The sequence below is a fragment of the Melospiza georgiana genome, chromosome 1, assembly GCF_028018845.1.
Source record: "Melospiza georgiana isolate bMelGeo1 chromosome 1, bMelGeo1.pri, whole genome shotgun sequence".
NCBI classification, from domain to species: domain Eukaryota; kingdom Metazoa; phylum Chordata; class Aves; order Passeriformes; family Passerellidae; genus Melospiza; species Melospiza georgiana.
The window spans coordinates 26187476-26210467 of NC_080430.1; the positions used below are offsets into that span (position 1 = coordinate 26187476).

The 22992-nt window shown below is 41.1% G+C and overlaps 1 protein-coding gene across 1 annotated transcript; it reads right to left on the bottom strand.

Annotated features, from left to right (window-relative positions):
- Positions 1–4974: 4974 nt before the first annotated feature.
- Positions 4975–22312, bottom strand: ASNS (asparagine synthetase (glutamine-hydrolyzing)). Its single transcript, XM_058036570.1, has 12 exons — positions 22258–22312; positions 20251–20533; positions 16809–17046; positions 15355–15540; positions 14944–15045; positions 12786–12913; positions 11934–12060; positions 10498–10604; positions 10068–10168; positions 8224–8305; positions 7810–7965; positions 4975–6476 (listed from the first exon to the last, which is right to left on the bottom strand). The coding sequence occupies exons 2-12, from the start codon at positions 20497–20499 to the stop codon at positions 6267–6269; spliced, it is 1686 nt and encodes a 561-aa protein (XP_057892553.1). The 5' UTR covers positions 20500–20533; positions 22258–22312; the 3' UTR covers positions 4975–6266.
- Between the last annotated feature and the right edge of the window lie 680 nt (positions 22313–22992).

The following is a 22992-nucleotide window of genomic DNA, read 5'->3' on the forward strand; positions in this document are numbered from 1 at the left end:
CAACATGCTCTGGAAGCAAACCTGGCCTGGAGAAGATACACACTAATTACTGAAAGAATGCATATGTACAGTGTAGTTATTCTAAGACTGCATTTTAAAAATTATATTATTCAGTGAATTTTGTAACAGTGAATTTTCACAACACCCAGAAGACATCTCAGCTGTTTTGTGAGACTTGATCACTTGCAGCTTGGATTCCCACAGTGCTAACTCAGCCCAGGCAAACCCTGCACGGTGTGGGCATGCACCACAAACCTTACCTCTTGTACACAGGCACAATGCAGCACTTCAGAGCAGTTCCTTGAAATATAGCATAATGAATTCTGATGTCTGCAGATGGAAACCTGTTTATCCACAGCACATCTTCCCCACACTTCCTTACCAGCCCAATTCCAGCTTGAGGAAACAATCAAACCTTCCTGTCCTGCCCTCCCAGGCTGCCAAAGGAGTTTCAATTAGTGTCAATTGGGATAATAGCTCTATTTGCATTTTTAAGCTATTATTAGCAAGTTGTCAGTCAGCCAGTAATTTGTATCACTTTGATATAATGAGTATTTAAATATTTAAAAGGAGAATGTTCCTTTCTACCACCCCCTTCCTTTTTGTGCTAAAATAATAATGGTTTTAATCAAAAGTAATTTGTATTAATATACATTTTGCCCCAGGTGTTAAAGACAGTCTTCAAGAGCAGCGGTGAGAGATGTTAAGTAATACATTTTATTAATATAGACAATTACTTCTATCCTTCATAGTAGCAAAAATGGAGGCAGCTTTTGCAACCAGAACAACCTGATTCTCCTCTTGGCCTCTTTGAGATTATTATGGTTTAGGAATTGAGGTCAGTTCAATTTATTTTAAGTACTTAATGCTATCATTTTCTAAAGGACTATTTTGGACTCAGTTACTCTATCTTCTCCTTGATGAAAATTCATCAGTTAAGCAACCTGTACCACACACACATGCATACAAAAAAAAAAAAAAGGGCAGAAGACCTCTCCTCTCTCAGAACCTGTCTGGAGCAGGCAAAAGGCAAAAGGCTGTGTGTGTTTCCATGTTGCCATTACACCATCTGTGATCACTGGGGGATGTTTTTCCTGACAGGCCTCAAGTCTAGATGCTCAGGTGTATGCAATTCATCATCACAGAGTTCACAAAACTGGATTGACCATTTACATAAACAGGAAATCTTTCCAAATCTATATGATGTACTTCATTTTATAATGCATTTGTATTTTTAAAATAATAGTTTTGAGGAAAAAAAAGTACCTAAACCTTTCTGATGTGGCCCTGTAAAACTTCCCAGTAGCCTTGAGAGGTGGGTCCATGGAGTCCAGCCATGCCAAGGGCAGGGCTTCACACCTGGGTGGGAGCAAGCCCAAGCACAAAGACAGGCTGGGTGGAGGATGGATTGAGAGCAGAACTGAGGGGAAGGACTTGGGGTGCTGGTGGACAAGCGTGAGCCAGCAGTGTGTGCTCAGAGCCCAGAAAGTTGATGGTTTCCTGGGCTGCACCAAACAAGGTGCAGCCAGAAGATCAGCGGAGGGGATTCTGTCCCTCTGCTCCACTCTGGTGAAACCCCTGGACTGCTGCACCCCCCTCAGCCTGGGAAGGACATGGACCAGTTGGAGCAAGCCTGGAGGATGCCATGAGGGTGATCAGAGGGTGGGTGTACCTCTCCATGAAGACAGTATTGGGGCTGTTCAGTCTGGAAAAAAGAGCTTATAGCACCTTCCAGTACCCCAAGGGATCCTACAAGAGAGAGATGTTTTAGTGACAGAACAAGGGGAATGGCTTTAAACTGAAAGATAGTAGATTTAGATTACTATAAGGAAGGAATTATTTACTGCAAGGAATTCTGTACCAGTTTACATTGGAACAGGTTTTCCAGAGAAGTTGTGGATGTCCTATCCTTGGAAGTGTTCAAGGACAGGTTGGATGGGATCAGAGCCATCTGATCTACTGAAAAGTATCCCTGGCAATGGCAGGAGGTTGGAACTACACGATCTCTAAGGTTCCTTCAAATCTAAATTTTTCTATGATTCTATCTTAATGTTCTCTTTGTATGACTATCTGAAATCCTTATGATCCTTATATTAATCATGGAGGAAAAAGGAGAAATGAAAACTCCTAACAACTTCAGAGGTAAAATTAACATTGCTCCTTCCATAGTCTGGTATTGTCTTCTAACTTCCCTAGAACTGACATTTTGTACCTATTCCTACTCACATTACCGATTTTTAATATAACTAGTTTTGAATTACCTCTAAATGGAATATTGAATGCCTTCAGCACTAATACAATTCAACTCTTAGCTGCCACCTTACCTGCAGCACCAGCACGAGAAGCTCTGCACAACATCTTTTGAGCAAGATCAATTTGAAAGCATTTTATTTTATGCGTGGCTTTATCCTTATTCTAATCAAGTACTTATTAAATTCCAGGAGGCTCACGCACAAATCCCAGTGCCAATCGTTTGTAAGGAAGATATTGAAAGCAGAGAGAGCAGAAGGAGCGCATCTTCCCCAGGGACGAGCAGCTCATCCGCACGGACGCGCTGACTGGCGGCTGCCATCTGCCGGCTAGGAAAAGAAAACTTTGTAAAAAATTTGGAAATCGTCCCGGAAGCAACTGCCCGATCGGAATTCAAGTTTTGACAGACTCTTTGTGTCATGCTGAGGGAACGTGGCTGCCTCTTGGCTTCCCGGGACACAGACAAGGGGCGCAGCCAGCCCCCACTCTCTCGCATGGCAGAAACACAAAGGCGGGCGGGCTCCAGGGCAGCCAACATCCTCTGTTGTTGCTCATAGGGTGATGGAAAGATCCAAACCTGAGCATTGTGCTGGAAAAAAACTGGTTGCCCAGCTCGTTTTCTCCCGTTGAAAGAGTTTCCAGCAACAAAAAGTGGCACTACAGAGAGGGGAGAAATACCACAAGCAGGTCTTGGAAAGCAGCTGTTAATGTACCACCTCTCCTAGCTACTACCCCTACCAACTTGGAGAGAAGCACAGCAGCAAAGACCACCTCTCTGCCTCATTCTTCTTTGTCCCTTTGCTGGGAACAAGCTTTTTAAATAAAAAAATTAAATTACTCCTTTAAATGAAAAGAAATTAAATCATTCAATTAAAATAAAAATACAATTATAATTGTGTGCATTACCTGCATCCAGAGACAGGCTTACATAAAACTAAGACTTTCCTAACTGCAGCTTTTCTATCAACCACAATATCTATGTAAATACATAAATAAAAAGCAATAAGGCCCAAAGTTCCAAAATGAGGGGCTGTGAAGGCATGATGCAGGTGATGCGTGTGCTTTGGCACTGAGGAACACACAGTGTAATTTTTACAGAAATAAGCAGCCTCTCCCACAATTCAGCTGCTCTCTCCTTTGAAGACATGGTTCCATAGCCAGGTCAAACACAGGATTACCTTGTATCAAATCCTCCTTCCACAACTTCTGTTATTGGGAGCCAAAATTTAGGTCTCTATCAGAAAAAAAACAAGTCCACCCTTCCAAGACTCTAAGACAGGCTGCTTTTACACTTTACTGTGGTTTTAAACAGAGTTTCAAAAATTTTACATAATTTCAAACCATCCCGCATCAAAAAACTCTGACCAATGGACTCAGGGTCCTAAAGTCCTGCCAAGTGCTCTATGGATCTTACATGCTGGCTTGTACTGGGGAACTTCTCTAGAGAGCCACTGTCAGGAACACTGGGATGTGGCACACCCAGGGAGGCTCCACACAAGCAGCCAACAGGAGGCTAAAACAGCACCCAGGCTTTATTAAAGAGATGAAGGGCATGGGGAGCACCTTAAGCACCTGGCAGGTCTCACACCCTGCAGTGCTCTCTTTGGAACTGTTAACTTCTCATTCCTCAAAAGGAGGAAAGACTGCTGTGAAAATATACTTAATAACTGAATTGATTAGAATTAAAGCAAAACCAAACCCATTCCAAATCAGCAAAAAAATCCTACTTTTTTTTAGCCACTTTGCAAGAACCCTTGCTATAGATTGTCCCTCAGCCCTCATCAGTCCTGCAAGCCAAGCAAATACTCATGCCTGCTTTCCCCGTGTGGACCACTAACTTCAATTCCTCATCCTCACTTGACACAATACTCAAACCAATACACTCAAGCTGCCAGAACCATGCAGATTAATTTTATCCAAAAGAAACAGAGTGAGAAAGAGGCCACCACAGCAGGAAGAAAGCTAGAGTAAAACTGGACAGCATTGCACCCTGGATCTGCATCCTGTTCCCTCCCGTGACAAACTACAAACATGGCTGCAGCTAGCAAATGATCCTGAGTAGCTCCATGTTTTTGTCTTAGTTTTGTTGTTGTTGTTTTGTCCTTTTTTTGGTCTCAATTTTTATTTTAAAGGGAAAAAAAGAGGGAAAATATAGTATCACAGAAACCAAAAAGGCTGTAGAATTCCAACACAGAAAAGGAATGAACAGGTTTTACACTCACAAGACCTTTGACAAGGCATCAAGCACAGTATTCTCCCTGTGCACATTAGCAAAAAGCTAAAATAACTAAATCATAAGTCTAGAATATTGCCCTGATATACAAGATTCCAATGTACTAGGATTTTTTTAAAAACTAGCTGAATTTCCTTGAATGCTGCATTGTTGCAGCAGAAAGTGCATTTGAGCAGTGATCCCAAAATAACGTTGAGCCTGTTTTCACTACAGGCAAATACTGGTTTTTTATCACAGACTTGGAAGTTTACAGTGAGTAGTAAATCTTACCTGTACATATCAGTGCCTAACCACATACTCTACACTCCCCTCTCAACTGCTTCAAAGAAATCCAAAAAGACAAGCACATGGCCCTTAAGTAAAGAAGGCTGCAGGAACATATTACAGACAGTTCACAAGTGCTGTGGTGCCACCAAAAGGTTTCAGTAAAGTTTCTGGGATAGAGACTCAAATGCAGGATTAGGGTGGAGCAACAAACAGACAACCAGTCATTTTGTGAAGGTTTTAAATCAGAACAGCTTATATTTAATCTTTTAAATAAAAAATGGCTTTGGTTTCCTAGTCAAGAGGGACAATAAAGAAGACTTGTTTCATAAAGAGCACGATGCTAATCAAGTCAATCTGCAGCACACGCGTATTTCTTGACCACCCTTATACTTAAGTTACCATCACAAAAGTAACCCACATGGCTAAGTAGTCAATAAGAAGTTCTCTTGGGTAAAAATGCAGGTGTTTTTTCAGTAGAGTATCAGAAGTTCTTGTGATTTCTGAAGCAGTTTTTTCCCCATTTTTTCCAAGGAAGGCATCTGATCCCATTGATGTCAGTGATGCTTTCTCCAACTACAACCTATAGTTAACAGGTTTGGTTCACCCACACAGTTGGCCACTTGTGGTTCAGCAGCAATACAGATGACCTTTCTTCATCATATAGATGAAGAATACATTTATAAATGAAATAATTCTCACAATAAATGAAAAATTTCTTAAAATACTTACTCATGCAGTTTCTATCAGACTGATACACATCACCCAGTAAACATTCTTTTTTTTTTCAAGAATAATAAATACATTTATAAAAACTGAAGTCCTTGAGTTAGAAACAAAGACATAACTTGGTTTCCCTTATCCATTCTGCTCTTTGATAACAGTCACAATAACTTTCAACTGATGGTATATTTACAGAACAGCCAATTGGTAGCTTCACACTAACAAATAAGATTGCCATTCATATAATTAACATCCAGCACCATCTCGATAAACTCTAGAAAGCATCTCTGCATAGCTATGAATATCTGAATACTTCTTGAAAACTAGACCAAGGATTTCAGGAGTGTGTAGAAGGATATTCAGAATAGAATAACATAGATACTATCCAAGTCCCAGGAACACAAATCACCAGATAGCTAGAGTCCAACTCCCATTTGCTCAGAGCGTGAGCAGCAGTTTGCATCAGCCTGATTCAAGTCCTCAAAACAGAGCTCACATTAAAATATATTAAATGATTTCAAGGAAAATTAATACAATCAAGGTTACATAAGAAACTGAGCTGTCAAAGTAGTCCCTTGTCCAGAAAGTATTCTCCCATGAATTACAAAGTTTTGGTACACCAGCGTAAGTTTTTCATAGTACACTAACAACAGAAAGCTCTCATTTCCAATAGCATTGTCAAAGTACATGTTAAAGATGATTTAAGCTTTAGGTTTGCATAATTTGTTTGGTTTTCTTAAAGCCCAGTGCACACAAAACACTTGCAGCACTTTTATCTGGGGATTATTGGAACAGTCTATTCTTGGGTAGCTGACTTGTAATGTTTCAGTGTGCGTGCAGAAGGATCAGTAGCTTTAACCCATCGTGGCATCCAGTAGTGGGGCAGCCAGCTGCTCCGCCCTGGGTAGTGCTTCTCGAAGATCTGGCGGTAGTAGTAACTTTCTTTTGTTTTAGGAGGATTGAAAGGATATTTCTCTGCTGCCTTCTCCAGTAAAAGGTCATCAACCTACAGACATAAGCAAAACTCAAGTTAAGCTGCAAATATCTTCAACTTTTAAAGATGTACAAGGATTCACCAACCACTAAACATCCACAGTTTTGGGGAAAAAAAAAGGCTATTCTAGATGCACAGGTTTGACAGGTCAAACAAACCTGTGTCACCAGCTCACTTGATCTTTACAAACACATAAATGTATTTCCCTCCAGTGCTGTTGGTATTTCTCTGCAGGAAATGTGAAGCCCATTTCTCTGGAACACAACCACTTTTGTTAGCAAGGTCACAGACACTTCTTTCCTTCCTTTGCTGTGAAACAAGGGCAAAAACTTAAAGCAGTCATTTTGCCGTGTAAGTGTGATGACTTATAGCAGTCATTTTGCCTAGGTTGATTTTGAAGCTTGGGGAAGAGTTGGCTGTTATAATCAACACCAATAACCATGCTCTTAGCAACAGAAGAGCTGGGATGCAAAGGCAAAGACACCTGCAGTTGCTAAGTTGCCTGAGAAAGGAAGGACAAATAGTTGCACCTGTTGAGGCAATTTCAATAAGCAGTTTTGGCTGCCATCATGCTGTTTAAATTTTCATGTCTGTAAAACAGATTTGCTGCTCCTACAGCAGTACAGGCTCAGAACAGGCAGCAGAACACTGTTGCCTGACCCAACTACTTTCTTGCCTGAGGAACCAAAAAATGGGGAAGAAAGAGTTGGTGGTAGGACAGAAGCTCCCATCCACAGGCTTGACCATATGTATTTCCATTTAACAAGGCTCTGGTGTAAAGAAAGTCTTCTTCCTTTCTCTCCATGATTAAACTACCTCTGCACTCCAGAGAGGATTATCCTTGGTACAGAGTCAAAATGCTGTAAGTCTTCACTGGTTAACAATGCAAGCAGAGGCTTTAAAAAGCAAAAAGGCTTAGCTAGGGATGGCTTTGAAAAATGAATGATGCAAACAAGAAAGTACATTATAAGGTCATTATGTTGTTACTCAGCTGCAGAGTAAGTTCATGCAAGTGCCTTCAGCTGAAGCAGCTGCTTTGCCTGTAACCCAGAAATTGTGTTTGTTGATATACAATCTAATTTGCAATCCAGACACTTAAATGATGTTCATTTCCTTATACAGTCATTCCTGGCAGGGTCTAGCATTTCTAACTAGGACCACAAATGTCTTTAATCAACTCAGACATCGAGAAGAACATTGATTAAGGTTGGTCTTACTCCTGCACAAGTTAACTTGAGTTAACTGCTATATCCTGATTTATTCTCTCAACTAAGCCTGTGAGCTGCCTCCCACTGGCAACCATATCTAATACACCTAAGTGAGAAAGGAAAAAGTGGTATTCTACCTGTTGATCAATGTAGTCCTGAAGAATGGAAAACCAGGATTTCTTTACTGATGCTATACCATCACTGAAAGCTTCTTTGGGTCTCCAGAGAATTTCTTTGGGAAGCAAATTGGAATCCTCAAAGGACAATCTTAAAAGGTATTTTTCAATTCCATTCTGTTTGCAGAACAAAAAACCAATGTAATGAATCTCAGGAACTGCAGTGCAAAGATCTGGATTTAAACACTTATGAAATGGATTCTTCTCAAAAGTTTTGATCATTAAATGGCTCCCAAAAATTCAATAAAATATTTAAGAGCATGCTTGACTTTGGGTGGAGGACTTAACCATCGAACTCAGCAATCTGGTCATGCTTAGAACAGGTATCAGTGAATTTGTAAACTTACATTTGGATCCAACCCTAGTTTTATGTACCTTTGGGATTCGCAGTTCTGCTGGCAGAGATAAATAATAAGAAGTAAACCGATGATCCAAAAATGGGACTCTCAGTTCAAGGCTAAGCAAGGGGAATAAATAGAAAAGATACTGAATTAATCCAACAAGTCATCTATTTACAAATTCCACAGCAGCTAAGCTTTCCCTGTCTTTCATATAAGGACAGGTTTTCTGCTTTTACTTGGAAGAAATTTTACTTGTGTATTTACAACTACCTGAATTTAATTTCACCAGCTTGTGAAGTGAGGTGTATGGTCTACACAGACTAAAGGCTATGATGTTTTATAATGTCATATGCCCTGAATTTACAGACTACAATCCTATAGGATCTGCAAAAACCATTGCAACATGTATGCAAAAGCACATTCTACAAAACCCTCTTCCTCTCAGAGAACTAACAAGTTCCTCACTAGGATTTGCATCAGCATTTGTAAACATATCATAGAACCAAGCAAGGACTTCTGCTGCCATTTCTGAAATCCACATTTGTTTGTGTTGTCAAGAAACACCAAAAAGGAGCCCTACAGCATTCACACAAGTTCTCTCCTATACCAGTGGAAGACACACATACAAAGCCTTCCTGCTTTTGTATACCACAGCTTCTAAGGACACAGAGGACAACAAATAAAATAACAGTAACTGCATCCTCAGCAGAAAGAATCCCTCTTGGTGTGTCTGCTCAAGAGACTTTACGCTGTACAGCTTCACAAACGAAAGGAAATGTTATACTGGATCCTAGTAATTTCATTGTCTTTTTAGCTTCTACCCTGATAAAAAGTTTCAGCTACTTCAGGTAATACCCACCTTACAAAAAAAAAAAACCAAATTAACCCAATACTGAGTATTCAGTAATCAAATACTGAGGGCTCAGTTTCAACATATAGTAACAAGATTTGCACTGCAAGTCTTTCCTTATAGTTGTTCTTGTTCCTAACTGATAAGGGCAGTTTCATCTTTTCCTCTTTGCTCTTAGTTCTTCTCCCTTTTCTCCATAAATCTGAACTCCTTAAACTCTGTTCTAATTTGTTAATACAATGGTTCTTTCTTCCTAATAGTGCCATGCAGCAGGTCCAAAGAAAAACAAAAGCAGCCAGCACAGGATATTAAACAGCCTTCAAAGTGTGGTGAAAATTTTCAGCACAAAACAAATTATGAGACAAATGGCAGGTCTCCTGCACTAGTAGAGAAACATAAGAAAACTGTAAAAAGCTGGGCAAGTCATTTTGTAGCAGGATCAATATACAACAAGCGCTTCCCAACAAATAAGTTGTTTGCTTTGCCAAATATACCACTTTTCTGAGAACATTGTTCTCAGTTTAATTAATGTATTTCTTTTAGTAAAATGCTTCTGTTTAGTATAACAATACTATTTTCTATAGCACTCAATTTGGAGGTTCTTCAAGGTATCAGTTACACAGGTTGTATCCTAATGTCTTTATTACAGACAGCTACCTAATTCACATATCTTTTTCAGTATGTTGTTTTAGTTCTGACAATCATAAGATTCAAGATTTCTTTGTCTAAACCTCCAAAGACCCCAAAGTCAAATACAAGTTTGCCTTACCTCCTTAACTCTGAATATTTGTACTTCTAACTCACTGCTTCTGTAAAGACCAGTACAGTCCTACACAAAAAGATATTTCAGTTGGCAACACAGTGAGCCCTATAGTCACACATCAGATTAAATTTGGCAGTGTGCTTTACTGTTGCTCAAATTCCTTAAGCCTACAACTTCATGTTAACACACAAATCCTCAGCAGTCTTTTCCTGCCTTATCTTCTTTTAAATTATGAGTGCTCAGCATCCAAGGGAATACATTTTACCCATGTGCTGCAGTAGTTCTGTCTGCACGAAGGACATCAAACAGGTAGAGCTCCTTCAGAAGCCTCTCACTCTCTTCTGCACCTTCCTCAGGAGATGGTGCCTGAAAACAAACACAGCATGGAGCACACAGGTGGAACACAGCTGCACTGAGGCAACCATTGCTGGCTGTCCTGCGTTTGAATTGCAGTGATCACCAAACCAGTAAAAACTACAAACAAAAAATAACAGTCTCAGGAACTACTGAAGATTAAGACAGCTATTTTTAGGTGATTAAATTCCTTGGATTTTATGCCACCCCAGAAGAAAAACTCTACAAATCTACAGTTATGATAAGTCTCAAACATCACACCTTGAAGAATCACAGATGTTCTGCTGAAAGGCAGAACAAGCAGCTAACTCAAGGGCATTCTGTATAGTGAATATATTTACCTTGTGGAAATATATATATCCTTGTGTCAGCTCATCTGATCCTTCTCCTGAAAAAATGACCACACTGTCTGTTTTCTTCCGAATATATTTGGAGACAAGATACATACCTTCAAAAAAAAAAAAGTATAAAGTTATTAAAGTACATCTACATACATGGTGCTATATGCAGCTAGTAGTTTAAAATTAAGCATTTTAGAAATTTGTCTCCTAAACTACTTCCTTCTGTAGCAAAAAAATGATGTAAAGTAGCATCTCATTGTTACTCAAGCCACCAACAGCCACACCAAGTTGGTGCTGCAAATACATCTAAACTGTGTATTTACACTTGGCCCTCAAAATATCAGAAAGATGTGTCTACTTGTGATCCTGGGAACACCAGAGGATTCCCATGGGAACATAGAGAGGAGATGTTCTAGCTCCATTTGAAATTAAGTGCATTATTAATTCCAGCACAGTGCTGAAGAAACCCTCTAGCCTTGGGGAAAAGCAAAAGTTGCTGTTTGACTCTCCACCACTCTGAGTAGAACTGGATGAAGCCCTTTTTTCAACTTCTTTTGTAAGGAATTTTTTATAAAACAGAATTATGCCTTCCACTCAATGTATCCTTCTGAATGGGACACTTTTATAATGAAAGTATTACAAATCTAAAGAAAAGGATCTAGTTAATTATTATATTAAGCAGCAAATCTCAAAGAAAAAATGACAGAAAAAAAAGTTTTAGTAAAATGCTTAAATTTTTAAAGAAATGCATTCAGTATTTCACAATGCTAAATCCCATCTTCTTGGAGGAAATTCCACCCAGAGAGTTCAGTTTCAAAAACTGTGCTGCCAATTTGGCTTCAAAACTCTTCTATGATGACACAAGATTAACTGGGTAAAATGCTGTAGCTTGCATTACACAAAAGGTCCCACTGGATTAAGGGTTCTCATCTCTTATCAGGCTAGCAGTGCTCTGTTAGAAGCTGCTGATGACTCTCTTCACTTCTCTGAATCAAGCATACATTATAGGAACCTGTGTTACCAAAGGGCAATAATAAATACCTCACATTAGTATCAAAATTATGCAAAGAAAGGGTAACTGTGATTTGCTGTCAGTACCTCCAAAAAAACTGTCAATTTCTCCCTTCCTTCAACGTACATACTTACTAGAGCAGAAAACTTAGGCCTGCAGATCAAACATTTCTTCTTCATGTCACTATTGCTTTTCATCTCAAAGCTTCAAAAACAGTCCTTGACAGTTGCTTTGTGAGTCAGGGATTTGTAAATAACTGCTTTTGCCTCAGTGTGGCAACACAGATAACTCTGGGTACCAGAATTTTGGAGTCCTAATCCCCAGATTCTGTGCCAGCTAAGGGATCTAATAGATGACCATGTAAGTTTGCATAAGATTTTATTTGGGTGATATAAACCAAAGATTGGCATTAAAAATATCTTACCAATAGAAGCTCTTATTGTTGTAATATCGTAGGTTTCCAAGGAGAAGATGACCTCCTCTATTGCCTGAATCCCCTCTTCAGTATTAAGTATTACTTCATGATGTTCACTGCCTATATGTGCTGCCACCTGTTTGCAAAAGGTCAAAATAATGTATCACTTTTCAACTAAAACATTTTATAAACATACATAGTGTTTAAAGCAAACACATTCAGTGAAAGCACCAGCTCTCTTCTACTACAATGAAAATTATGACATTAGGCCAAGAAAAGACATCACTTTGCAGACTATGTTCACCAGAGGGGAACATAGTCTTCTTAATTACAGTGTTCAATCATGATTGCAACAGACCATCCAGCTGCTTGCCTAAAACGTTTACAGAATCTGTAGAAGCTCTAAATATTCCAGATATCTGCCCAGCATCACAAAAGTGAGGAAAGCCTGCAGAGTACCCCAGATGCCAAACGGTTTGTACAAAACTGTAATAATTAACTTACAATATTTAATATATATATAAATGCCTTAGCACATGAAGCATAACAGGGAGACCTACCCTGAAAACCAGAGGCAGAACTGAGACAAGTCCAAAGTACTATCCTTTTGACAACAATGCAAGGGGACTCTGTCATGAAAGTTTTTCAAATGCAAGAGAAAACAGGTAAGGTTCCATGTCCCTTTTGTAAGATTAAGCAGCAAGCATTGTACTAAATGATTTACTGCAAACTGATTTACATCATAGCAATAAATGAATTTTCAGTGTTATTATTAATGCCACACAATAAAGGTAGCACCATTAATATACACTGTTTAGCATTCAGTAGCTCAGAACAAACTGAAAGCAATGTTTAAGATACCTTTCTGGCAGCAAGTAAGTCAGGACTGTTTTCCATTCCAATTGCAAAGGTTTGTAATGGATAATTGATGTTGATTTCTTTCATCAGTTTCAAAAGAACAGCTGCGACCAAGCTGGAATCTAAGCCCCCTGACAACAAAACAAATCATCTGATTAGGTGTTTTTGTTATCATTATGTTTTGCTTCCCCTTAAGGAATCCAGATCCTGGAATCCTATGAGTGGGCTTCATTTTTAAGCTGTGTGAGTACAAGGTACTTCTCATACAAGTGCACATTTACCTCTATTAATAAAAGAATCAGGCAATTTTAGTGGAACGTTGTCAGTAACAGTTATCAGTACTTTTGGTGTCAGAAACATCAGTGGAACTCCTTATTAAAGATAAACACAAAGTATACTGAACACATTGTACTACTAGAGAATATGCCCCTTCTCAGCTCTACTAAAATGGGATTTATAGTCTCTGTTTTAAAACCACTCCCTATCTTCCTTTTACCTATACATTTGACAGTCAACTTAAAGGACTATAGAATTTTTTTGTTTGTTGTAGGCAAAATAACAGAATGCTTAGTGTAAGGGCTCCACTCCTCTTCATTCTTTTTTTTTCCTCCTCTTCTTTCTAGAGGGGAGTGAAAGGATTTGAACAGTTTGGATAACAAGCGGAAAATAAAACCAAGACATGCATAAGCTGCCTAAATGTACTCTAAGGATCCACTTTCAAATTATCATGAACTATTTCTGCTAATCCTTGTCTAGTTCTGCTTGCTGCTCTCCTACAGAGTACTGAGCAAAACACAGTACCTGTTTGCCCACATCTGCCTGCAGTTCTGACAAGCATGAGGCAAAACCCTTTTCTCTTTGTTTCCTATAGTTTGCAGGTGTTTTTTCAGTTAAGTACATTAGCAAAAATTCCTACCTTGATCCCTTTTGTGGACATGCTATCTAAAAAAAAATTTCCTCTCGAAATTACATACAAATTCTGAGAAAAGGAGAGCACAGAAAACAGAGTGCTCAGGATGTGGAAATTAGGAAAATAAAAACCCAGGTTTCCACTGTGACACTGAAGAATTCCCTCTGTGATTAGAAACAAAAGCAATTCTCTGTGATGTTCCAAGCATACACAAAACTGTGAAGCACTGAGATACTCTGGTATTATTTATATCAGCACAGGCACATAGTTTTGCTTCCTGCATGTGCATCTGAGGAGCTACTGACTGCCTTCTAATTTGATATTTGAAATTTGGGGTTTGAACAAGCTTTTTTACTGAAACTGAGATCTTCCTCTATATATTTTCCAGTTTAATTTACCTTCTTCCTACTTTTTACGATTGCATAGTAAAGAAATGGTCCAGCAGTATCTCCTGGTCAGTTCTCTCACATTCAGATGCACATTTAATAGGATTCATGATAAATGAGTATAATTACTGTTTTAATTAAAGTGAATGCATGAAAAGCATTCCAGAACTGTAACCACAAGTACCAAGTGCCAAACAAACACAGGAAATAAAAAGTGTCAGACCCATGGTTACAGAGCCTTATCTCTATAGAGTACCCCTGTAACACTGAACCATCAGATCACAATAGAGATCAGTCTATGTGAGTGAACAACTTCCTGTACCACAAGCTGTTACCTTATCTGCAAAAGAGTGTAGCAAATAATTTTGGTCCAGATGGTCTCCTGTAATATGGTAATTAAGGAAGTTTAGGATGGAGACTAAAGTACAGTTGGCAGGTAATAATTATCCTGCTTCTGAAACATGCCAAGGCTTTATTCTAGGTTCAATCTCCACAAAGTGAATGTAATAATTAAATTTTCTTTTTAGACCAACCTAATCATAAATCTCGTGTATTTAATAATATTGAGTGATTTTCAACAGGAATACTGTATTTATTTTTCTTATTTAAAAATACTCAGTGTCTCAATAAGCCAAGATCCCAGCCCAGAGTAAACTTTAAAAACATAAGATTTTCAAGATACTTGTAAACTGGAAAACTTTTTTCCAAACTAAGAAGTTCTCTGTTGCCTATTCTAAAAAGCAAATGAAGATTCAGATCACTCCAGGTACACTGCAGCAGAACAGCCAATATACTTTCCTTTAACTACTAGAGGATGGGCAAAAGAGAGAGAAGGTACAGAATCACTGTGGTTCTTGCTCCTTACCTGACAGAAGACAACCAATCCTTCTGTGAGCCATCAAACGTTTTCTAACAGCATTTTCAAAGAGAATACGGATGTTGCTTTTCACTGTGTCAATGTCAAAACCTGCTCAGAAAAAGAAAAGGGTAAAAAATCTCCAAAAAGTGTTACTTAGACTTTGCTGGATGATGCTAATTAGAAAACAAAGATATATGTCTGAATCTCCTTTGATAACAAGGACACTCAAGTCCATCTTTGTATATGACTGCCTAAAAAAACAATTCTAACGTCCCTACATTTTAAAGGTTATTACAGGTTGCTTTTTTTTTTCTTAAATGGTACTTTTTAAAACCAATCAATACAAATTTTATATTCAAAGATTATGGTTTTTTCACTTTTAAATCAGAGTAAGTAGCAAAATCTTTGCTGTACTACCTGAAGGCAGAGCTTCCACTGTATCACATGCAACATGGAGTGGTTCATCTTTACAGCTATGAAATTTTACTAATTCCACTGATGCAACCTTGCCAGAGGGCTTTAAGTCCAACACTTCATAATGACCCGGAAGAAATGGCTCCACTTTAGAACATAAGGATGTTGAATGCTTTAAGTTGATAAGTCCTACACATAAAATGGGAAAAAAGAAAAATGTCAGAGTTCTTAACTTAAAATGGTTAAGCTATCCCTCACTCAACAGCCACTCTACTAAAACTATATACAAATATTTTCTCTGGATCCTAAATCTGGTATTAAAAAAAATATCCTACTGAGTCACCATCAGTCCTGGCCAGAGCATGATTCTGCTTCTGGCAGGATGTACACATAGATCAGAGCCATCTCAAGTTGAGGCAGATAGCAGAGAAAGCAAATCAGCAAGTTTTACTAATTGGCAAGTAGCAATTTATCCCTGTGAGGACTAGGAAAAGCACATTTCTAACTGACTACATTATGGCCAGGTCAAAGTATAATATGTTTAGGAGAATTTGAATGACAATTATTAACTTATTTTGTGTTTAAAATTGAGTATAGTCAAGCTAACAAGGGGTCTGCAATAAAATAACATCACTGCAGTAATTGCTTAATTGACATATATTTAGTGATTTCAAAACTCATTGGTTCTAGACAGATTTACTCCACTGCCAAGGTGTAACACTTACAGCCAAACTTCATTTCCATTCCCCCTGTGAAAGAGGATGTTTTGAGGGCATCCTCAAAAGGGACACCGAGTTTCTGTTAGAGAGAGACTGGTAATTTACTGTGATTGTTATAGGACACAGTCTCCAAAACATTCACTTCCCTTCTCTCTTCACAAGCAACAGAAATGGTGCAGCCCCTAGTATTACTACACAGTACTATTAGAAGAGCCAACCTACATTGGAGCCTGATAATAAAACAGATATACAATATATGGGACAGAAATAATAATGAAAGTCAATTTTAGCCAAGGTGCATTTTAGGCAATTTCAGTAGGGTTTCAAAATTCCTGGCTTTTACAGATTAGCAGTTCTTGTGTATAATTACCTAGCTCACTTCATAACACCAAGACCAAAGTCTAATATTATTTATTGTAGCATAAATCTAGTCTAAGTCAATAGACAATATTTAACTGTGGCCTAACATAAAACATCTTGAGTTCAATACTGCTAAACTCCAGAACACAAAAATTCGAGTTAAATAAGCAAGTTATTTTAGAGATATTAAGGACAATTAAACATCTAGGATGTTTTCATTTTAATGATGTGGAGTTCTTACATTACTAAACACAGCTGATATATTACTGAACTTACTGTTCATTTTCTCTTCACACTAAGAAGAAAAGCCCAACAAAGAAGTTTATCTCTAACAGAAATACATAAGACTATTTAGGCACTAAACACAACTGGCTTTACCTTTTGCCTCAGAACAGACACCCAAAAATCCATCATCAGTCAGCACCTTAAACAGTGGTCTGACTCCATAGGTATCTCTTGCCAGAAACACTTTTCTGTTTGCAGTGTCCAGAAGGATGAAAGCAAATACACCATCCAGCATGGATGCTGTTTGCTCTATGCCTCCTCTGTTGTATAGATGAAGGATGACCTCACCATCCACTAATGTTTGATAGTCAAATCCAAACTGCTTCTGCAGCTAAGAAAAAAATATAAAGAAAAACATAAATAAACATTTGCAAACATTGGCAGCTTAGTAATTGTTCCATAACAATAATCTTCCAAGTAAAATCACAGTTTAAAAGTTATATAAATATTTCTGCCAAAGAAGGAAATGATACTTTCGTGTTCAAAGTTGTACTGGTATGCATGGCCTGGCTTTGGTAGTGGAGGGACAACAAGGGTGGCTGCTGTGAGACACTGCCAGGAGATCTCCCCATGTGTGGCAGAGCCAAAGTCAGGCAGCTCCAGGACAGGTCCGTACCTGTTGCTGGCCAAGGCCGAGTCAACCAGGAATGACAGTAATGCCTCTGTGGTAACACAGTCAAGAAAAAAGAAAAGTTGTTGTGCAGATGTCCTTGCAGCCAGAGACGAGGGATGTGAGACTGTAAGGAGAGGAACAGCCCTGCAGACACCAAGGTCTGTGGAGAAGGAGGGGCAGGAGGTGCCAAAGCTGGATTCCCCTGCAGTCCATGGTGCAGCCCATGGTGAAGCAGCCGTGTTCCACAGCGGATCATGGGGATGCAGAGATCCACCCACAGCCCATGGAGGAGCTCCATGCTGGAGCAGGTGGATGCCTGAGAGGAGGCTGTGAACCCATGGGAGACCCATGCTGGAGCAGCTCCTGGCAGGGACCTGCAGATCTGTGCAGAGAGGAGCCCATGCTGGAGCAGGACTCCTGGGAGGACTTGTGACCCTGTGAGGGACCCATCCTGGAGCACCCTGTGGCAAAGGGACCCACACTGGGGCAGTCTGTGGAGAACTGTTCCTGTGGGACAGACTCATGCTGCAGTTTGTGGAGGACTGTCTTCCATGGGAGGGACCCCACACTGGAGCAGAGGAAGAGATCTCCTTCAGCAGTGGCAGAAACATCATGTGATAAACTGACCATAACCCCCATTTCCTGTTTCCCTGCTGGGGAGGAGATGATAGAGCTTGGGAAGGAGGAAGTGGTAGAGGGAAGGTTTCTTTTTTCAAGGCTTATTTTACTTCTCATTATCCTGCTCTGATTTTGTTGTAATAAATTTAATCTAATTTCTATAAGTTCAGTCTGTTTTACCCCTGACTGTATTTGGTGGGTGATCTCCCCCAGCCCTTAGCTCATGAAACTTTAGTTGTGTTTTCTCTCTTCTGTCCACTTTTTGGAGGGGAGCTTTGGTGGGTGCCTGGCATCCAGCTAGGGGCGACTCACAACAAAAATTTTACCCAGGATCATCTCTTAGGCAATGAGACTGACAATGCAGTCTGAAGCAATTCACATTAAGGCAAGTTTTCAGGGATACACTTCTGAGATGTCAAACTGCAAACCCATGACCCTGGTCTTCAGAAGCACTAGCCAGCCATTGTGTAAAAAAAACACAGAACAACTCAAAACACATAGACATGTGCAACATCTCTGCACAGTAAAGTACTCTGGAAACAAACTTTGGTTTACTTTTGCAGTCACTGCAATTCCTCAGCTTTTTTTATGCAGAGAATTTCCTCTGCCTCATCTTCCTCCATTCCTCAAACTATTCCTTTCACTCTGCCTGTGCATGTAAAACAGGAGAGGAAGAAATTAGCTGTCAGACTTAAGTCAGATCAAATATTCTTCATGTTATTCAGGTGCTACTCTTAATAGTCCTTTCAATAAATACAAAACAGAGGGAAAGAAAGGGCTTCACTAAAACTCTGACAAGCCAAAAAAACCCACAAAAAACCACAAAACCAATGCTTTAACGTTTTAAAGTTCCTTGGTTTTAAATGTTACTTATGGGTAACAGTTGGTCATCTTTGATCAGACTGAGTCAATGTTAAAATAAAAATAAGTAAGTCATTGCCCTGAGGAAGGCACCTGTTTCACCAGTGATCCTTTCTTAGGTAGGTTTCAGCCACAAGCTTGAAAGAAAAATCTCATCATAAAGAAAGAGGGTACATAATGTAATGACAACAACCAAACTAATTCCTGTAGATGGTAATGCAAGTGTTGCACAATTAGGATCCCCTCAGGACTGTGGGTAGCATGACAGAGTAATTCTTACTGTTCTGAAAGGCAGAAAAGTCACAGTGCAAAACACTGCAAGTAATACAGACTGTTGGTACAGCAGATTTCACATGTACTGCAGGACAAAGTCTCATCCTTCAAACAGCCAGATACTTGAAGACTGGGAAAAAAATGAAATCTCCTGGCTATTCAGTCAAATTCCCAATGACATTACTGATGTCACTGATGCGACTGACAGCAGTCTGACCTGACTTAAAAAAATGTGACATCAGAAATGCTATAAAATTAGCATTAGAAGTACTACAATATCTCTGATTATTCAAACGTTTCTGATGCTACCACACTTAGTATGGGACACATTTTACACATTGATTCAGCATGACTCAGAATGAGACACAGTTTTAAGCTGCTTTTTACATCAAATTCAGATATCTGAATTATCTTGCCAATAACAGGCAGCATGGACATCTCAGCACAGGGACTGAGGAACACTGACAGTGTTTAGCAGCAGCATCACATCCATCAGAGACATTCAGCACCTTTAGGAACTATGTAAGAGTTTGTGCACTTGTTTTGTGCCTAAGAGACTTAGGTAGCTCTCAAAAACCCCACAACAAACCTGACTTCTGCTGCAGACACCTAAGGACTTCTGTGATATACTGGAAACACCTCTCCAAGGCTTATTGCTTTTATATAAATATGTAAGCATGCATACTATGCATCGTTTTATCTTAAGTGACATATCCCATCTAAACTGAGAGGCAATAATAAAAATGCAACACCCAACAACTTGGGAGAATGACGACCCAAAACAATTGAAGATCAGGACAGACTAAAAGCATTTGTATTATGAAGAGGGAAGAAGGGGAGAAAGAGGCGTGAAATTCTGCTCCCCAAAAGATAATGAAGAATGTGTCTTAACTTTCAACTGAACAAAGCTGAAGATGTAAGTATTTATTGTTAATTAAAAATTGATTTTTTCAGTATTAAAGATTATGTATGTTGCTAAACAAACTACCTGATTCACAGCTCATTGAGATAATTTCCTTTTAAATACTAGTTCTTTGCTAACTTTCCCATTTCTTTTCTGATATTCTAGTCCAACACATTTTAAAGATGTTTGAATATCCACTAGTCTTGAAATAAAAAAAAAAGAAACAAAATTTTTAAAAATTGCCTTACCGTATATACAACACTTACCTGTTTGAAATTGTAGATTTCTCCATTGTAACACAGCCACAGGTATGGGAATTTCTTCACCCGGATAGGCTGCATCCCATACAACTGATCCACAACCGCCAGCCGGTGGAAGCCAAAGCAGCAGTTGGTGAAACCATTGACGTTCTCAAAACGAAACGCATCAGGACCTCTGTGTGCAATCTTCATGGCACTGAGACACTGCACAGAAAGGCACTCATCGCTGCCAAACAGGGCCCAGATCCCACACATGGTGAGGCTCCTGTTCCACCTGCTCGTGGAGAACCTGTTCAACAGAGACACAAACACTGAAAGCAGGAGCTGACACTCTGTCCTGGGCCTTGCTGAGAGAGAGTTCATTTTGCCCTCAGAATGCTTGGTGCTGTGTTTTGTGCTGGTATCACAGCAGTTTTGGCTACTGCTCACCAGGGCTTACACAGCACCAATGCAAACCAACATTTCCCCCTCACCAGAAGACTGGGAAAAAGCAAGATCTTGGAAGGCAACGTAGCCAGGACAGCTGACCTAAACTATCCAAAGGGATATTCCATATCTGATGTCCACCCAGATAAAAGATTTAAGGGAAAGGAGCACAAAGGCAGAGCAACTACTCTGTGTGCTGAAGCCCTGCTTCCCAGGAAGAGGCTGGGCATTGCATGCTGATGGGAATGACAGAATAAATCTTTGTTTTTTCCTTTTGCTAGTGCATGATCTTCACTTTTCCTTAAAAGTAAACTGCCTTTATCTCAACCCATAAGGTTTTTTATTTTTCATCATATTTTCCGGCCTCTCATTCCATCCTGCTGAAGAGGGGAGTGATAAGAGTGCCTTGGTGAGCACCTGACAACCAGCCAAGGTCAACCCACCACACAGCTAAAAACCACAGATAACAGATGTAGGCTATCACTCACTTAACTGCTGAGAGGCCTGATAAAAAGAACAGCAGACTTAACCAACATGAAGTAAAACCTGCTCAAAGTACGATAAGCAAATTTTAGCCAGCAAGGAATTAGGTTTAAGTTTTACCTTTAGATACAGCAAAACTGTCTATGATTTTTTTTATTTATAGAGCACAAATAGAACAAATCATTACTGGTCCACAGAGTATGAAATTTTGAAATAACATCATCTGAGCAAAAACATTAAACATCCTTTCAGTTTGTCGCCTTTACATTCAAGGGGGGTTTACAACAAAAAAAAAAGACGCTCTTTAGCAAGACCTGTAGTGACAGGACTAGGGGGAACTGTTTCGAAGGAGAACAGGTTTAGACTGGAGTTCCCCATCGGCAGCGCGGCAGGCCCAGACGGCAGAGGTGCGGCGGGAGCGGGGCTGCTGCGGGAGCGGGGCTGCCGCAAGCCCGAGCTCCCCCGGCCCGCCGCAGCCCCGGTGTCCCCGCAAACACACACACACACACACACATACAGACACACACACACGGGGCCTTGCAGCTCCCCGAGCCCGAACTCCAACAGAGCACGTGTGCCCCAGCCGGGGCCCTCCCGATCAAGTGATGTCGCTGGAGACATCGGCCCAACGCGGCCTGAGGGCTGCGGCTCAGAGAGCCACACACCGCCCACAGTTCCGGGGATCCCACAGGGGATGCAAAAGCGTGCCAAGGGGAGCATAGGCACAGCAACAACACTGCTCGCCCTCCACATCTGCCCCATCTGGACATGCGATGGCGCTGCGGACCTCAGCCTCAGCACATGGAGCTGTGTTTTCCCACCATCTGGAGCGTCCTCCTGGTAACCCGCGGTCTCTGGGCGACCGCGGCCACCGGGGCAGACTCCTCCCGCGCGCACCCGCTCCCCCCGGGCCCTTCCACACGGCCGCCCCTTCCTCCGGCGGCTGCCGCGCATCCCCCCGGGCCCGCCGCTCCCTCGCCAGCCGGCGGCGAGAGGCCGAGTACCACGGCAGGAGGCCGAGTACCGCGGCAGCTCCCCAGCCGGCAGCCCCTCCGACCGGCCCTGCCCGCCGCAGCCCTGGCCGCTCCCGCCCCGCTGCCTTACCCGCTGCTGGCCGCCGGCGCACGCAGTGCCGCTGTCCGCGCCGCGCCGGAGGACGGAGGAGGCGGCCCCGGCCGGGCGCGGCTCCGCCCCGCCGGCGGCTGCTGTTGAAACACGCCGCGGAGTTTCATCATGCGCCTCCCCATGCCCTGCCCTGCCCTGCCCTGCCCGCCGGCGGGGGCACGGGCACGGCCTGGGCCCGCAGCCGTGCCCGTATCTCCGTGTGCAGCCGGCCCGGGCTGCCCCGCGGCGGGGCAGGAGTGCCCAGGCCGAACACCGGCCCCTGCCCCGGGCCGCGGTGGGGAAAGCGAGCCCGGCAGGCACCTCTGGGCGCTCCGGGTGTCGTGGGCTCAGGGGGACATGTGTAGCTCTCAGAAATCCTGTCCCTGCGGGTGTGCTCCGAGCCCTGCCTTGTGTGTGTGCAGGGAAAAGAGCTAAGGCATTGCCCTAAAGCTGCTTTATTTGGTCTGGGAGAGGCGAGTCTGTTACAAATAAGCTTGACCAGGCCAATATTCAAGCAGCAATTTATTAATTACTATGGTAAAGTATGAGCAATACAGCGCTGGGTACAGTGGGGGAAGTTTTCCCTCCAACTGCACATCGATAGTTGAGGTTTACAGGTATTTATAGGGGTACTTATAAGCTTTCTCAGCCGTTTCTATTCCAGCTTTTACTCATCAGCAGTTTCTATTCCCATTTTTTACGTCACAATTTGTGATTTAGTTTTTCTCAGATGTA

Bases quoted from the DNA above. Each gene is read 5' to 3' on its own strand.
- ASNS (XM_058036570.1), bottom strand. From the start codon at position 20,499: ATGTGTGGGATCTGGGCCCTGTTTGGCAGCGATGAGTGCCTTTCTGTG. The intron at 17,047-20,250 runs GTAAGTGTTGTA...TTTTTTTCTTAG, and splicing joins AAATCTACAATTTCAAACAG to CTGCAGAAGCAGTTTGGATT. The intron at 7,966-8,223 runs GTACATAAAACT...TTCTGCAAACAG, and splicing joins CAGAACTGCGAATCCCAAAG to AATGGAATTGAAAAATACCT.